A 17,311-nucleotide genomic window follows, 5' to 3' on the forward strand; every position below is an offset into this window, starting at 1 on the left:
AGAAACAAGGGGAGGAGCTAAGGATGAACCCTAGATTTCTTGCTGAGAGATCTAGATGGATGATGGTGCTTATGATTGAGATACGGAATATTGGAAGGGAATCAGGATGAAGGACAAAGTGCAAAGACTATGAGCTTATTTTACCCTGATTTTTAAAATTGAGATGTAATTGACATATGACAATGCGTAAGTTTAAGGTATACAACGTATTGATTTGATACTCATATATTGCAGTATAATTGCCCTTGTAACACTAGCTAACGCCTCTGTTACATCACGTCACTATCATTTCCTCAAGTGGTGGGAACAGCTAAGATCTAGTCTCTTGGCAAGTTTAATATTTATAATACAGTTTTGTTGTTTATAATCACTCTATTGTGTATTAGATCTCCAGGACGTATTTGTCTGCTAGTTGTAAGTACGTACTCTTAAACAACATCGCTGCCATTCCTGTACTTCTCAGCCCCTGGTAACCACCAATCCACTCTGTTTTTTTCAGTTTGGTTTTTCAGATTCCACATAGAAGGGATATGTATTGTTTGTCTTTCTCCATCAGACTTATCTCACTTAGCCTAATGTTCTTGAGGTTCTTCCATATTGTCACAAATGGTAGGATTTACTTTTTTCTCTTGGCTGAATAAAATACCATTGTTGCATATCTTTTCTGTCATCTTTCTTTGTGAAATAGTTTGATAGGAAATTTTACAAATTAAGCTTCTGTTACTCAGTAATATCTCTATCCCTAAATCTATATCTACACACACACACCGTATATTATATTTCAGTTTAGATCTGGAAATCTGAGTATAGATACATATGAAGCAAAGAGGGAAGATAGGACCTCTGCTGAATCTAGACTCTTCAGGAATAGTGGGTGACTTTCATGTGATAAAATGAGAACTTGTAATTTTAATAGGACATCTGTATCAGTGCAGTGAAAGAGAGAGACATTGAGCAAAAGCTGAAGCAAGTCATTAATGAATGGGACAACAAAACATTCACATTTGGCAGCTTTAAAACCCGCGGAGAGCTCCTCTTGCGAGGAGACAGCACCTCAGAAATCATCGCCAACATGGAGGACAGCTTGATGTTGCTGGGCTCCCTCCTGAGCAACAGGTAGGAAAACCATCCATCTTTTTCCTGAGAATTGGGAACATGACAAATATTTCAAGGGAAATTAACTTAAAAAATGCAACAATACCCCTCATATAATTTACTCCATATGAAAAATACTTGTTTTAATTTTAGCTTTTGGTACAGCATGTGTGATACTGTTTTTATTTTGTTATCTTCTACTTGTGGGATGTGTCTGAGACCATCAATCGGACAAGATAATGCAACATGTCATTAGCCACTTGGATCTTGCGGCCCATTTCAACGTTGTTACTGACAAGACTCACAGCTGACAGCTCAACAGGCCCTAGAGTCCAGAGGGAAAATGATTCTGAATTTCAGAGTAATCGTTCTACTTGGAAAGCCTTTTTGCTAACGTCTATGGACTAGAAACTCTTAGTTGTGTACATCCTTTAATGAGATGACAGATTAAGATAGAGAATGAATTTAATTCATAAAGAGAGGTAAAGCAGCACAGACCAACAGGAGTCTAACACTTCTATTTGACAGTTACGTCAAAGCCATTGTGCTTTGGACACACAAGGCGTGGACTCATGAACTTAGATTTCTTCGGTTCCTTGCTTCCCTTTGCTCTTTCTGAAATAATTTTTTGTTTACCAGGATCTTCTCAAATATAGGGTAATTGTGTAGAATGTGGACATCATCAAGATATGAATTGATTGTGCTATTTTATCTTTAAAATGCCACTCTATTCTCTGTGTATATGTGTATCAATAATTTTACTATAGGAAGTAATAACTACTTAATACTGTTTTGATAAAAAATTCCTCTTCTTTCCATTTACTTGGTACACCTAAGTGTTTCAAATAAGTAATATAAAATATGAAATTTGGCCTTAGAGATTAGACTATTGGTAATGTTGAGTTTGGACAGCTTTAGGATTTGGTGAGTTTTAATGAATTTGGTTACTATTCATACCCAACCAGAGTGAAGGACAAATGGAAGATAACACATAAACTAAGTAAAGATAATCTGTGTTTGGGATGGGGAAACTTTCCTTACCAGTGGCATCGAATCCACAGACAGAGTTGTGTGAGGAACATGCATTAACAGAAATTTATTGAACACCTACCATGTGCCGTGCTGTCTTCTAGATGCTATGGATAGTGGAGTAAATAAGAGATCGCTATTTCTACGGGACTACAATCTCGTGAAAAACGTAAACAAAAAGCCCCAGAAAGATGTGGGGAGTATTAAAACAATCTATTTAACAGTTAAGAATATGGAAATTAAAATTGTATTCACTAATACGGCTAATATCTGAGAAGTCTTCAAGTCCATATTCTGTTGGAGTGGGAGAGATCAATAAAGGGAGAAAAGAGAAGAGGAAAAACAATGCCAGGCAGTATAATCGTCCAGGATTAAGTTTGTCTGCAAGTAACAGAAGCACAAACAAGACTGAACTTTCTGTCTCTCTCATGTAAAAAAACTCCCAAGGTCGAGGGTTCAGGTTGGAGTGGGGGCTCCTCCACGTCATCAGGGGCCCAAGCTTTGCGTGGCTGATTTTCTGTGGCCCCTCTCCTCCCGTCCACACTATCCCTTCCATCCGCTCACTTCTCTTCTAGAAGAGTGGTTCTCAGCTTCGGCTACACACTAGACACGTCTAGGGAACTTTCAAAAATCCCGGCCCCAGGGCCACAGCCCAGACTGATTGAAACGGAGTCTCTGGGGGTGAGACACAGGCAGACATTGGAAGTTTTTAATGTTTGCTGGATGATTCCAATGTGTAGCTAAGGCGGAGAACTCTTGATGTGGAACCCAGTCCTGGGACTGTACATGGCTGCAAAAGAAGCTGGGAAATTCTATATTTTAACTGGGCAGCTACGTATCCAGGTAGAAATGACATCTAAAGAAGAAGGAGAAGAAGACATTGGGAGGCCACTGTCGGTTTCTGCTTCAAGAGGAAAAAGGGGAAGATAGATTAACTATGGGAGAGGCAGAACAGTGGCTATCAGGGTTTATAGGCAACATGCATAAGCCCTCACACACATACACACATAGACATGAGTGGGTTGGAGTTCAGTGGGGCGGGAGTTGGAAAGAGACCAGGAAGAGAGGAGGCTAATGAGATATTCCAGGTATTATCACATTTGGAAATTGAATTAGTTGTTTGGCCACCACCAATGGCTCTAATTGCTCTATGTTATATGAAAAACCAGAGACTCCATGGAACAGGCACAGAAGCTCAGTAGACAGAATACTATTCTCGTGGTGGTAGCAACAATGACCTGAATTATATTACTCCGGCAGCTGGGTCAAGTCAAGTCTAATGCCTGATCTGCTCCTTAGATAACACATCTCCCACCTCTCTATGTTCTAGATCAAAACGTTAGTCTGACAATAAATGGTGGCGAATTAATCACTTGGTAGCATCATTTTAAAAGGCAGCAACAAAATCTAAGTTGTGAAGAAACAGGTAAAAATTAGGATTAAAAAAATCTTTTTCGTTTGGAAACAACAAAAATAAAAACAAAACACCGAAAGAACAAATGCTGAAACTGTTTCTCATTTTAGGTACAATACGCCGTTCAAAGCCCAGATTCAAAAATGGGTTCAGTACCTTTCTAACTCCACAGACATCATCGAGAACTGGATGATGGTGCAAAACTTGTGGGTCTACTTAGAAGCCGTCTTTGTGGGAGGAGACATTGCCAAACAACTTCCCAAGGTTTCAGAATTTTCTTTAAGATTTTGTCAGGTTTTTAACTTAGAGAAGTATCTAATAGCTGATAATTCCTTTAAAAATGCAGCAACGTTTCAGCTTCTAGTAAGCCAGCCCCCTCCAATCTTTTTGTTGTTGTTGTTGAAGTGTTCTTCAAAGAGAGAGAGTACAAAGAAGGGGTGAAAATCAGAGTAAGAATGCTACAATTCTGTGAGGCTTTATAGGAAACAGAGGGTTAAAAAAACAAAATGAAAGCTTGCATAATTGAGATCCTCCTTCAGATAATTTGCAGGTAGAATTTGGAATAGTGTAGAATTATGGAGTAGTTATCTTGACGATAATTTGTTCTACTATTGACAGTTTGAAATAACTCGCGCTATACAATATACGCAATTATATCTCTACCGTAAAATTGAGGGGTGGTAATCTGTGGGAAAAAAGCTCCAAACCGAAAAGGGCCTTTTCTCAACATGTTGAGTATGTTTTTCTCATCAAATTGTAATTATCACACTAGGTATATATGGAGTGTATTTTGAGATTCTTTTAGAAAAACATTTTTACCAAATCTCAAGGATTCTTGTTCAATTACCTTAAATTGTTTGCAAAATTATAACGTCAATATATTTGAGTTTTAGAAGCATGATTATGTTGAACATTCTTTTCACTTACATTTCCTAGCTTTCTCTTTGGTTAGTTTTCAATTTAATTACAGAGGACAGAAATGTTACCCTTTTTATTTTTTGGTCACCAGTGAAATGTATCAATACACTAAAATTTTAAGTATTTATTTATTCATTTTTGCTTTTTATATTTGGGTGTGTTTTTCTTCGTGATGGGTAGAGAAGAATCTCAAATTGGACTTCATAATGGAAACTTTAACAGTATTGAAGGAGCTGGATGAGATTTTGTGCTCTCCTATTTAATAGCATGTGCTCATTGGTAAAATTCAGGAAGTTTTTTGTTTTGCTGAGGAAGATTTGCTCTGAGCTAACATCTGTTGCCAATCTTCCTCTATTTTGTATGTGAGCTGCCATCACAGCATGGCTACTGATAAAGTGGTGTAGGTCTGCGCCTGGAAACTGAACCCAGGCTGCTAAAGTGGAATGTGCCGAGCTTAACCACTAGACAACCTGGGCTGGCTCCTAGAAAGTTTTAAGGGAGAAAATATCTGTCAGGAAGAAGGTGACTAAGGAAGAAAATATCCTACTCTCTCAAAATAGTCTGTGTATTTTCCTTTTTTCTGCAAAAAATATATTTTTAAAAATTTTGCAATATTAGGTTTATACTATAAGTAATTTTGTATCATTTTTTTTTTTTCCTGAGGAAGATTCGCCCTGAACCAACATCGGTTGCCAGTCCTCCTCTTTTTTCACTTGAGGAAGATTAACCCTGAGCTAACATCTGTGCCAATCTTCCTCTATTTTGTATGTGGGATGCCCCCACAGCATGGATGACAAATGTCTGTCCATGCCTGGGATCCGAACCTGTGAACCCAGGTGGCTGAAGTGGAGAGTGAGAACTTAACCACTATGCGAACAGGCTGACCCTCCTGTATTTTACTTTTAAATGTTTGTTTTATATTCTAAATACACAAACAATTCAATGCTTGTGTAGGAAACTTGAAAAACGTTAAAATTCATTTCATTTAGAGATAACTGGTGAAAACAATTGGGAGTGTCCTTTCCTCCCAAATTATCTCATGTTGTATTATTATTTTTGTATCTGTTTCTTGTTTTTAGTTAACATAATGGGGGTACCAGGGTGAGCTAAAGATTCTTATTTAAGAACAGGAGTGGTATGGTGCAAAAGGCACAAGAATTGAAATGGAACAAATGTGACATTCAGTGTATATGGCTGGGGTGTCCAGACTGGGCCAACTCTGGCCTCAGCGGGGGGTATGTGAGATGCTCTGTCCTCAAGATCACAGACGCGTCCAAGTGTGCTTTGTTACCTTGTTCTCACAGGAAGCCAAGCGCTTTTCCAACATAGATAAGTCTTGGGTGAAAATCATGAGTCGTGCGCACGAAATGCCAAATGTGGTTCAGTGCTGTGTTGGAGATGAGACTATGGGGCAGCTATTACCACACCTGCTGGAACAGTTGGAAATGTGCCAGAAATCCCTTACAGGGTAAGTTCACTGGCTCTGTGAAGGCTCTCCTAGCACCCTAGAGATGACCTGAGAGACCAGCTGGCATTAGTCAAATTGGTTTTCTTTTGCTAAGACTTAATTCGTGTCTAACATTATTGCATGGATAAAACTCATGGTTTGGAGCCTTGTATTCTCTCCAGGCACTTACCAGATTTGCCCTGATGTTGGACCACAGGGCTTAGGCTGCTTCCATCACTGGGACGAGATTTTGCAAACATTCTCATACAGTCCTAGCATTTTAAAATTAATATACCTCTTTTTCTGATATACCTTCTTGGATAAACATCTGAAGAACCAAAATATTTCATTATACTCAACCAAAAACAATATGAAACAGTGTGTAGTATACACAGGTATCCAGACTATACAGAAATGAGAGTCTGTATGATATCTGTCGATATACACAGACATAGACACACAGATATACAGACACACATACACACTTATGTATAAATAAGAAATATTTTTCTTTTTTTCCCTTTGGCTAGTCAAGATAAAATTGTGAAAGTAGAAATATATTAAACAATAGTTTTCTAAAAACAGTTATCTATACATGCTTTTAAATATTGCCCCATCTAAATTGTTAATCTCTTTAGAATAGTCAGTATGTATGGAGAAATTTGGGGTAAGTTATATGTATATATAGAGAGAGAGAGTAAGCGAGAGAAAGATAGATAGGTATGTGACTGTGGAGACTGGCAAGTTCAAATCTGAGGGTAGGCTGGCAGGCTGGAGACCCAGGGAAGAGTTGACACGATTGTAGTTTAAGCCCGAAGGCAGTCTCCTGGCAGAACTCCCTCTTCTTCTACGGAGATCAGTCTTTTTTTTAAATTAAAGTCTTCAACTGATTGGATGAGGCCCATCCACATCATGGAGGGTAATCTGCTTTACTCAAAAGTCTACTTATTTAAATGTTAATCTCATGTAAACAAATACCTTCACAGAAACATCTAGAACAGTGTTTGCCCAAATATCTGGGTACCATGGCCTGGCCAAGTTGACATATAAAATTAGCCATCACAATTATCTGTAGTTGTGGGTTGGAGGAGCATCATGGATAATAACTGTGCTGGGATGTACATTGACACTTATGACATGCCATGTATTTTGAGCATTTAACTCAAACTAAACAGTGATGTCTCCTTGGCCAACTCTGGAAGATGGATGACCTTTCCCCAGACAGATCTCCCCATCTCCTTATTACCTATAATAGTGTTCTGTGAATAGTCAGCTTTCCTGTGCACTGAGGAACCTGGGTCACCTCAGCCAGGCTGTGCTTATAGACGTGGGTGATGGTTAAATACTCTTTGAGAGAATCTCTGCGAAGAAATAGAGGAGTTGCTCAAACTTGAACAAAAGGGTTACTAAGCTGATAAAAAAGGAAACACCTGTATGATAACATGTAAGTAATATGGTTTACTTACTTATTCTTGGCTGAGCAAAAGAAAGTTTTGAGATAGCTGCTGAAAAATAATAAAGGGGCTGGCCCCGTGGCTGAGTGGTTAAGTTCATGTGCTCCGCTTTGGGGCCCAGGGTTTTGCTGGTTTGGATCCTGGGTGTGGACATAGCACCACTCATCAGGCCATACTGAGATGGCATCCCACATAGCACAACAAGAAGGACCTATATCTAGAATATACACCTATGTACTGGGGAGCTTTGGGGAGAAGAAGGAAAAAAAAAAAGACTGGCAAAAGATGTTAGCTCAGGGCCAATCTTTAAGAAAATAAAATGAAGTCATGAGAAAATTAAGGTCAAAGGAAAATAAGGGCTAATAAACTCAGATGGTAAATTTGACTCAGAGAAAAGCTATAAATGGACCTTAGATTCAGAGACCAAAGGCCCTTCCTGGGGACCAAAGCAAATAGCGACGCATGATTTGGTAAAACATTCGTAGGATCCATATGATAAAATGTATCAGTTGCTCAGGAAAACAGTATTTTTTTTTGCCTTGATGCATTGGAGGAAGTTCTATTGTGCATCCTCTTAAAAGGGAATATTGAACAGAATCCTCACCTACTTTCTCAGCACGGTGTGAGTCAATCATGAGTCTTCCTGATGAATGGCTTGATCCAGGGAAATGAGGGAACGGAGTCACTGCATCCTCCACAGAAACTGCTTCCTGAATGTCATTGTCATATCCAAGTTAGCGGAAGGCATTGGGCAGCATTAAATGTGGTAGACTAAACCCCGACAAGAGTCTAGAGTGTTGACAGTCTGCTCTCTGGTCAATGACAAATCCATGGTCTTTGGCATTCAGTTGTGGAGACGAAGTTGGTATACTTTTAGGAGAGTTGAAGAGCTTAAACAAGACCATGCCTAAATGGATGTCTACTCCACTGCATACAGAGACAGGATCAGCAGGAGCTAGGGGTAGGGTCAAAGTTTTCCTTAGCAAATATTTGCAAGGTCACTCTCCCCAAAGCCTATGCTATGGGCTATGCTAATACTTTTCCTTTGGAAAATTGTCCTTAAGCAGGCATTATTAAACATCATGATCATAGTCAATTAAAATATCAGTAAAGCATCCTTTAAATGTCTAAAGCAAAACCACTTGCAAGTGAATCCTCCAGCATGAATTTTTCAGAAAAATAGACTCTCAGGTATTAATGATTTGATGTGTTTTATAAAATTATTGAATCAATTATCTGTTGAAGAACATTTGACAAAAGTAAAGATTTTTGTTTTCAAATGGTTGATGCTGTGCCTTTCTTTGTAACCATAATGATTGTTTAGCACGACCAACTGTGTTGCAGGCACCGCTGAAGGTTCTTAGATGTAGCCCTGGCATGGTGGCTGTGCAGTCTACCACCAGGCTCAGGCCAGAGGGAAAGAAGAAAGGAATTAGAGAGGATCCATATTCCCAGGGCTGTTCAAGATGAAAGACTGAGGGGCCTGGATCGTTGGGACATCGTGCAGGATTCAATTACCACTGAGAAACTTGCTGAGGAATCATACCACTGGTCCACCTACAGCTAGCTTTGTTACTTTTCCCTCCCTTCCTTCTCTTCCACTTACCACCGTAGATACCCACTCACCCATACATGCCCGCCTACCCATATACACACATGCACACACAAGCACCCTCCTCAATTGTTCTCTTTTCTCCTTATTTCTTTCTATCATGGACATATTCTGCTTTATCATTTGACATTTTGGCATTACTTTATTACTCCTAAGAGAAAAATTCTACTCTAAAATTATTCACAGCTTTTACTGAGCTTTCCTTGGCTTTTGATTCTGTTACAAAGAGGAGTTTATGAGCCAAAATGTGTAAGCCCTTGAGTACTTGAGTAAGCACATGAGTACTAATGCTTACACAAAAACAATGGGCTGATGAGGATGTGCATCGACAGGAAGGGTCTTCCCACAGCTCAGGAATAAGCTGTCTTCCCTCCTCCATCATAGAGGGTTGGTTGTCACATTGCACGTGCCCCCTTCCATCCTGGTCTAACTGCATGGAAAACTTTACCTGTTCTCACCAGAATTAGACTAGGCTACGGTGAAGAGGGCAACAGGTAAGCGATAGGAATTAGTCTCAATAAAGAATGAAAATGAAAGTTATACAAATAAGATGGATTGGGATATTTAAAATAAATTGGCATATTTAAATTAAGAAAAGTAAAAAGTTAAAACAAGCAAAATAAAACATTATGAGCATAAAAGTAAGACTTTAAGAGAAATGCAGGAAGATGTAAGAAAAGAGTCTTTGGGCAGCCTCTGCTCTTTTCCTTCCACCTCTTTAAGGTCTGATTTTGTGGTTTGTCACGTGCCCAAAGTGAAAAACCCACTGGCCACAATGATAGCTTGCCATGTCTGTTTTACTGAATATCCAGTGAGAGCTGGAGAGGAAGATTACAGCACAAACAGCAAAGCTCATCCGTTATCATCACTTTAGACATGCCCGTTTCTTCCCCAAGTTCCTCACTTACCACGAACCTCTCCTTCCTTACTTTGCCTCGTTCAACCTCTGAAAAAAGGAATTTCACTCTCCCTCTCATCCTGGACATCCCACAACAAAATAAAAGTCCAGCAGTTGACTGAATATGGACCGTCCAGAGTTCCCCATGACTGCCCTTGGAGATTGCCTCCTGGCTCAGCTTCTGATCCACGTAGTCTTTTCGTACACTCTATTTTCCTACAAAGAGAATTCTACTTCTATGAAATAAAAATATTTCCCCCATAATTTTACACAGGGAACAAATAAATAATACAAATGATAGGGAAGGAATAGAAGTGAAACACAAAGACAAAATTTAAAATGGATTTCTGATAAGATTTCAAAAAGAAATTGCAATTTAAACTGCATTAATTAGTATATCAAAATGTGATAGAAAATGAACATACAGAGATACAGTTTTGAGAATAACAGAAAGAATATATCCATCACATAAGGAATCACCATAAAATAAAGGAAATACAGAAGCAAAAGTGCCGTTGAAAGCAGGGCAATGATAGGAACATTCACTGGGTTTTGGTCACTCCTGGAGGCCAAGAACAATGCCAGGGTCATTGCATGTAGCTCATTCATAGCTAGATCTTTCTTCTGCTTCAGTTTATAGATTCACTGGATTCTTTTTTTTTTTTTTCTTGAGGAAGATTAGCACCAAGCTAACATCTGTTCCCAATCCTCCTCATTTTTTTGCTGGGGAAGAGTCACTCTGAGTTAACATCTATGCCAGTCTTCCTCTATTTTGTATGTGGGTTGCCACCACAGTGTGGCTGACGAGTGGTGTAGGTCCATACCCGGAATCTGAACCCGCAAACCCAGGCTGCCAAAGTGGAATGTGCTGAACTTAACCACTATGCCACAGGGCTGGCCCCTCATTGGATTCTTTTACGATACAAGTCCATGGATGAGATGCAGCCATTAGCTGACACAGCACTGTGTTTGCAAACAAAATAAAACAACTCCCTGGGTGTATTTTTTCTGTTCTCTACAAAGAAAAGACAAGATTTTCCAGATTAAGTCAAATGTATACCTGTCAAATGTATGCATCACACTTGTGAAAAATGAAGAAATTCTCTAATTCTGGAAAAAGAATTGTTTCCCCACCAGAAAATGGAAGGCTACTTGGCAAAATTAGCAACAAAACGAAACAAAAAAGTTGAATAGTATGAGAGAAAATCAAATTGTCTCAAAATCTTTCCCCCTTTTCCCATCCAGATTAATTTATTTCTAGAAAGGACTGTTTTGTGTTTTTATAAAGTTTTCTTTTTCCTCCCCACTTAGATACTTGGAGAAGAAACGTCTTTGCTTTCCTCGGTTCTTCTTTGTCTCCGACCCTGCCCTTCTGGAGATTCTGGGTCAGGCATCAGACACGCACACTATACAAGCCCATTTGCTGAATGTGTTTGACAACATTAAAACTGTCAAGTTCCATGAAAAGGTTTGCCTGATTCTAATTGCTGGTCAGCAATTACCGTATCTTAGAATCTCAGCTGTCTTTATTAAATAGCTCTCTAATATTGTGTTTACAAAGGATTACTTTCCTGCCCATGAACTCTCAGCCAGTGGCTAAAACCAAACTTTCGGGCCCAATTTTCCTTCAGAACTATGTGATTTCTTAATAGTCAAAGCGTTGATTTGAATAACAAATAGTTTAAATATGGTTAGGAATGCACTGTATGTAGCATTCATGGTTTTACATGCCAAGTTAGCTGTTCAGAAATTCAACAAAACAAACCATTTGCTCATAAAATAGTGCCTTGACTAAACAGAATTGCCACAGTGATTAGATTGTTTTAGGCTTCAGGAGTTTTTGGCATGATGGTCTTCCCTGTTTTTCATCATGCATGATTGATACTTCTTTTTTTAAACACTCTGAAGAAGTTTCTAGAATCATGGAGTTGTATGGGACCCAAAAAAGATCATTCAATGTGAGGAAGACTCCATTTGCACAGCTGCCAGAAGATATTGTCTAATCCATCCCTTTACTCAAAATTCCCTAGTTAAGTGACCCTTCCGGTTTGATAGTATATCCAGTTCCCCTCTGGAGCTCCATACAAACCCTTGGTATCATTCATTTATTCATCCTAGCATGCAATTTGTGTTTGTTGAGCAACTACCACGTACCAGATGCCATGCTTAACAATGGCAGTATACCATCCTCATGGAACCTGTGCTCTCGTGGAGTCCAGAGAGTGCAATTAGTGCAGTGGTAGAGCTATTCCATTGTAAGCAATTAAAAGACAGTCATTTAAGTTCAAGCCCATTGCTCTGTGCCAGGCATTAGGCCAGTCTTGAGGTTCCAAGGAAGAATATATCATAATCAAACTAAAGTCGTTTTTATGCAGCACAGCATTCAAGAGAAATTTGGTAAATAAACTCTTGGTAATTTTGGACTTGCTGTGCTCGTATTATGCACAAGGAGCGTGGGAATGCCCATCGGGGAGCCCCACCCTGGGTGTAAGGGGTGTAAGAGAAGCCTCCCTGCTGGAGAATGTGGTGTTGAACTGAGTTTTGAAGGTGAGTGGAACATAACCAGGCAGGGAGAGAAGAGACGCATGGTCCCGTCAGAAGGAGGGGCATGTGCAAGGGCCTGGAGTTGTGGGCAGCTAGGAGGTCAGAAGTGTGGCTATGTGAGGGAATGTATTGGTTTCCTAGGGACCACTCTGGGTGAAAACAACAGAAATGTAGTCTTTCACAGTTCTGGAGGCTAGAAGTCTGAACTAAGGTGTTGGCAGCGTTGTTTCCTACTGGAGGATTGGAGGAGAAATCTGTTCCATGCCCCTCTCCTAGTTTCTGGTGGCAGTCGGCAATCCTTGGTGTTCCTTGGCTTGTAGACACATCACTTCGATCCCTGCTTTTGTCTTCGCACGACCTTCACCCTGTGTGTCTGCGTCTTTGTGTCTAAATTTCTTTCTTCTTATAAGGGCACCAGTCATTGGATTAGGGTCCGCCCTCATCCAGTATGACGTCATCTTAACTTGATACTATCTGTAAAGACTCTGTTTCCAAATAAGGTCATATTCACTGGTATCAGGGCTTAGGACTTCAACATATATTTTTTGGGCACACATTTTAACCCACAACAGGGAGGGATGAGCAAAGGGAGAAGGAGGCATGGACCAGATTCCAAAAGGCCAAGTGCATCATACTATAGAATTCTACTTCATTGTAAATGGGACAAAAGGCATGGGAGGTTTTTCGGCAGGGCAGTGACCTGATTCATGTTTCAGAAAGATTGTCTGGCTCAGTGTAGGAGTTGGAATAGAAGGCAGCAAGGTAACCAGTGTCAGAAGTGATTGCAAAGTCAGGTTGGAAAAGGCTGAGCCGCTACAACAAAGCCTTGACGAAGGGAAGACAGTGTGGATTCTAATGGTTTAGAATCAATGTTTCCTGTAGATCTACTTGACATGTGGGTTGAAAGTGGGGATTGAATCAGCCAGGAAGTTCTTCCTGCTGTTTGCTCGCGTCCTTCTGTGATGGCACCGGGCCTTCACGGTCCTCCAGTGAAGCTTCCTACTCTCGTTTTACATGGAATATAATTTAAACATCCTTGTTTTTAGACTCTATTCATAGCAATGACTTCTTAAAATACCATTGCTTTTTGTTGTTGTTATTCTTGCCATAAGGTTTTTACAACCAGGGGCAGATCTTGATGTTGTGTGTCCTAAGTCTTATAAAATTATAAATACAAATTTATGTTCAGGACCTAGAAGGATCTGTGCAGGTGAGGAGCCCTGAAGCTTCAGATCAGTTTGCTTCTTGGGAGACCACTTCTGTCTACAACTAAGGAGTGGTTAGTTAATACAGGACTAAATCTGAGCCCAAGGGAACAATCTTTCACTTACTGAAAAACAAAAACAACCAGAAACATTTGTATTTACTTTATGGTTTGCGTTATTTTGTTTAGTTGGTGTGGACAGACTGTGAGGTGGATAGGGAAGTAAACAGGAATGATTTTTAGGGGTTAATTAGAGGTAGGAAACCTAGTCTCAGAGATGTGTCCTCCATCACCGTCAGTGAATTGCAGAGCCTCATTTGAACCCATGTTTTAGAACTTCAAATACCATGCTGTTCTCCTTATGCCTTACTGCATGGAAACTGAAGTGAAATGACCAGATTTGGAGCTGGGTTAGAATTAGAAGACATTACGTGCAACCAAGAGCTCCTGTCAAGAGCACCCTGTTTAGTACAGAATCGGAATTACCTCGTAAGGTGTTTGCATTGATCACATTGGCCCGGTCATTGCTGATGTCAACTTGATAAGCTTGTGATATGGATGACAGGCTCTTAGAGAGTCCCATTTCATTTGGGAAAGTTTAGAGATCTTTTGATCATCACGTTTGTATTGAATATTTCTCCTAGAAAACAAATTTTCCCTCTCAAGTATAGACTGTTTAGAATTGATTTAGTATTCTCTTCTCAATTTCATGGATAACTATTTTTTATTGCTTTGGAATTGATTTGATATCATATTTTCCCTTTTATTTTGTATTCTGTCACTTAACATTCTATGGGAAGGATAACATTGACAAGAGGGCAATGGAGGATTCATTCTTTTTATGAATATAGCTATTTCTTTTGGCTTCTAACATAGATCTATGATCGCATTCTGTCAATTTCCTCCCGAGAGGGTGAGACGATTGAATTGAATAAACCTGTGATGGCAGAGGGCAATGTGGAAGTTTGGCTTAATTCTCTCTTGGAGGAATCTCAGTCCTCATTACATCTTGTGATTCGCCAGGCAGCTGCAATTATTCAAGAAACAGGTTTCCAACTGATTGAATTTCTTACTTCCTTCCCTGCTCAGGTCAGTGTATTGAAATTGGAGTATTTTTCACAGAATAGTCATTTTAGATCTCATACATTGTCTATTGTAAACTACTCAACTGACTATAATTTAACTCTGGACCAATATGAAGATTTTTATAAGGATTTTTTAAATATAGATAAGTTTAAAGATTTCAACTATAGATTATTTGGTTATATATACATATACACACACACATATATATGTATATATATGTGTTTATATTGCAGAGATATTTGATATATTTTCTTTAACTTAAAATTTTTTTCCCTACTGAATGTCTTTAGTATACATATCAAAAAAATGCACTGAGTGTATGCTTTACCAGAAAAATTAGAAATATATTTCATCATTAGAATACAGAAAATGATGTTTTCTTAGTCATGTGATCAATAAAGATTTTGTGGGTATGTACATGTGTAAACCCTGTCTTAGTTTAGGGAAAGCAGGATTAAGACTTATTTTTCCCCTGCCAGTAACATAAAATCTATCTAGGGAGAAATTTGACTTAAACAATAAAGGACTTAAAATTACAAGAAAAAAATTATTAACACATCCTGAGTCTGTACATATTTAATTGTCAGGTAAGCAATATGAATAGAGTTTCTATAGGTTTTGAAGCAACATATCAAGTTGATGTGGTCAAGGATGACTTTACATTTGGATAATAATCAAAACTTTTCACTATGTTGCAATTTCTATTTAAATATATTTGTATGCCATACACACTCATGAAGCCTTTTATTTCCATAAGGTGGGATTATTAGGAATTCAAATGATATGGACACGGGATTCAGAAGAAGCCCTTAGAAATGCCAAGTTTGATAAAAAAATCATGCAGAAAACCAGTCAGTCTTTCCTGGAGCTACTGAATAGCTTGATAGACATCACAACAAAGGATCTGAGTTCCACGGAACGAGTTAAATATGAGACTTTGATTACTATTCATGTGCACCAAAGGGATATCTTCGATGACCTGGTAAATGCTTTCTAAATGCTGTGGCATATACACAGAAGCAAACATGAGAGCCTGTCTGTGTTTACCCACCAGAATTAGTTTGAATGAATTCAAAGAAAAGGTTAAATTCAGGCAAAGTCATCTTCATGATGAGAGCTTGTTTGTCAGATTTTCTTTCTAGTCTTCAGCTGAAATTTCAGTCAAATTCCCATGATCTCTGTTAAGATGTTATTGAGGCAATTAGGTTTTATTTTGAAATTCGTTATGTGATGATTTTTAATGAGAAAATGTCATGCAGCATCCTGAAAAGCTTTCATTCGTCTTGTGTTCCTCTTAGTTATTAATTGAAGATGACCAGTTTCTTGCTACAGAAGTAAGAAGTAACGTTGCTCCTAGAGCCGCTCAGTACTCCCGTGAAGGCTTTTGAGAAATCACATCTTTAACAAGTTTTGCTACGTTTCATGTCATTGATTGTAAATAGTCTTTCCTAATATAGTTGGTGACATTCAGGTGTCGTGCAGATTTTTTCCTTTAAAAGAAAACAGGGTGGACAAGAATTTAATAGTTATAGAAAATAGGAAATGTGAAAAGAAATGAAATTTGTCCTCTACTATAAAATACCACGTTAGATAAGAGGCAAGAAGCTCTTATTTTCATAATACTTTTCTGGATGGTGTCTCACCCCATTATGTAGAAAAGATTAGGAAAGACTGGTTCTGATGTAATGGAAATGAAGGCAGCACATCCATGCTGTTGAGTGCTAATCTCCTCTCTTAATAGTTAAGTACACTATTTGCCTCTGAGAAATAAAGGGCTCAGGGTAATTTTAGATTTCTTATTTGTCAAAGAAAAATGATTAAAGTGGCTTAAAATTTTGGTTAAAAAATTCAGACAAAAGCATTGCTGGGCAATAACCCGCCATTTTGATGTTAGAAATTTTGGCCCTCTGCAAATCCTAGGAAAAATAATTAATGGATTTAAAAAAACCCAACAGTGTACTTTGTTGTAATCATAAGAGATGCCTTTTTCCTAATGAGATTGTTTGGTTCTGTCTTTGTATGCCAAAACATGTTTTTCATAGGCTGTATTTCATGGTTAGGACTATGGCATTTGGCATTTAAGGGTGGAATCTAAGAAATGAATATCTTACTATTAAAAATATATCATGCTCTTTAAATTAGGAGGCACAATTAGAGATTTCTCTTGAATTTTCACATCCCCATATCTTCTAAAGCATGTTTTTTGCTGATCAGTAAGTGAATGGGTTGGATGGTGATGTAGTTGACATCTCTGAACTAGTTGGGCTGTCTTTGAGTTCCGTTTACTTCACGTTACGGTCTACTTGAATGCTAATGTACATATTTCATAAATGACTCTCATCTCAGTTTTAACATATACCTTTTGCATTTCAGTGTCACATGCATATCAAGAGCCCTACAGACTTTGAGTGGCTGAAACAGTGCAGATTTTATTTTAACGAAGATTCTGACAAGATGACTATTCACATCACCGACGTGGCTTTCACATACCAGAATGAATTTTTAGGCTGCACTGACAGGCTTGTCATAACTCCGCTCACAGACAGGTGATGGCAGGATTCTATGATTCCACAACCTCTCTCCTCCTGCCCCTCCAAAATTTTTTTTCTC

At 38.7% G+C, this 17,311-nt stretch overlaps 1 protein-coding gene across 6 annotated transcripts in view; it reads left to right on the forward strand.

Annotated features, from left to right (window-relative positions):
* Positions 1-17,311, forward strand: part of DNAH5 (dynein axonemal heavy chain 5) — a 266,364-nt gene that overhangs the window by 114,191 nt on the left and 134,862 nt on the right. For all 6 annotated transcript variants that reach the window (XM_046670920.1, XM_046670918.1, XM_046670919.1 and 3 more), the window contains 7 exons: positions 917-1,116; positions 3,649-3,802; positions 5,761-5,924; positions 11,179-11,335; positions 14,492-14,704; positions 15,459-15,683; positions 17,075-17,247. In XM_046670920.1, coding sequence (XP_046526876.1) covers positions 917-1,116; positions 3,649-3,802; positions 5,761-5,924; positions 11,179-11,335; positions 14,492-14,704; positions 15,459-15,683; positions 17,075-17,247 — 1,286 coding nt within the window. The remainder of the gene's footprint in view (positions 1-916; positions 1,117-3,648; positions 3,803-5,760; positions 5,925-11,178; positions 11,336-14,491; positions 14,705-15,458; positions 15,684-17,074; positions 17,248-17,311) is intronic.

The sequence above is a fragment of the Equus quagga genome, chromosome 9 (assembly GCF_021613505.1).
Source record: "Equus quagga isolate Etosha38 chromosome 9, UCLA_HA_Equagga_1.0, whole genome shotgun sequence".
NCBI classification, from domain to species: Eukaryota; Metazoa; Chordata; class Mammalia; order Perissodactyla; family Equidae; genus Equus; species Equus quagga.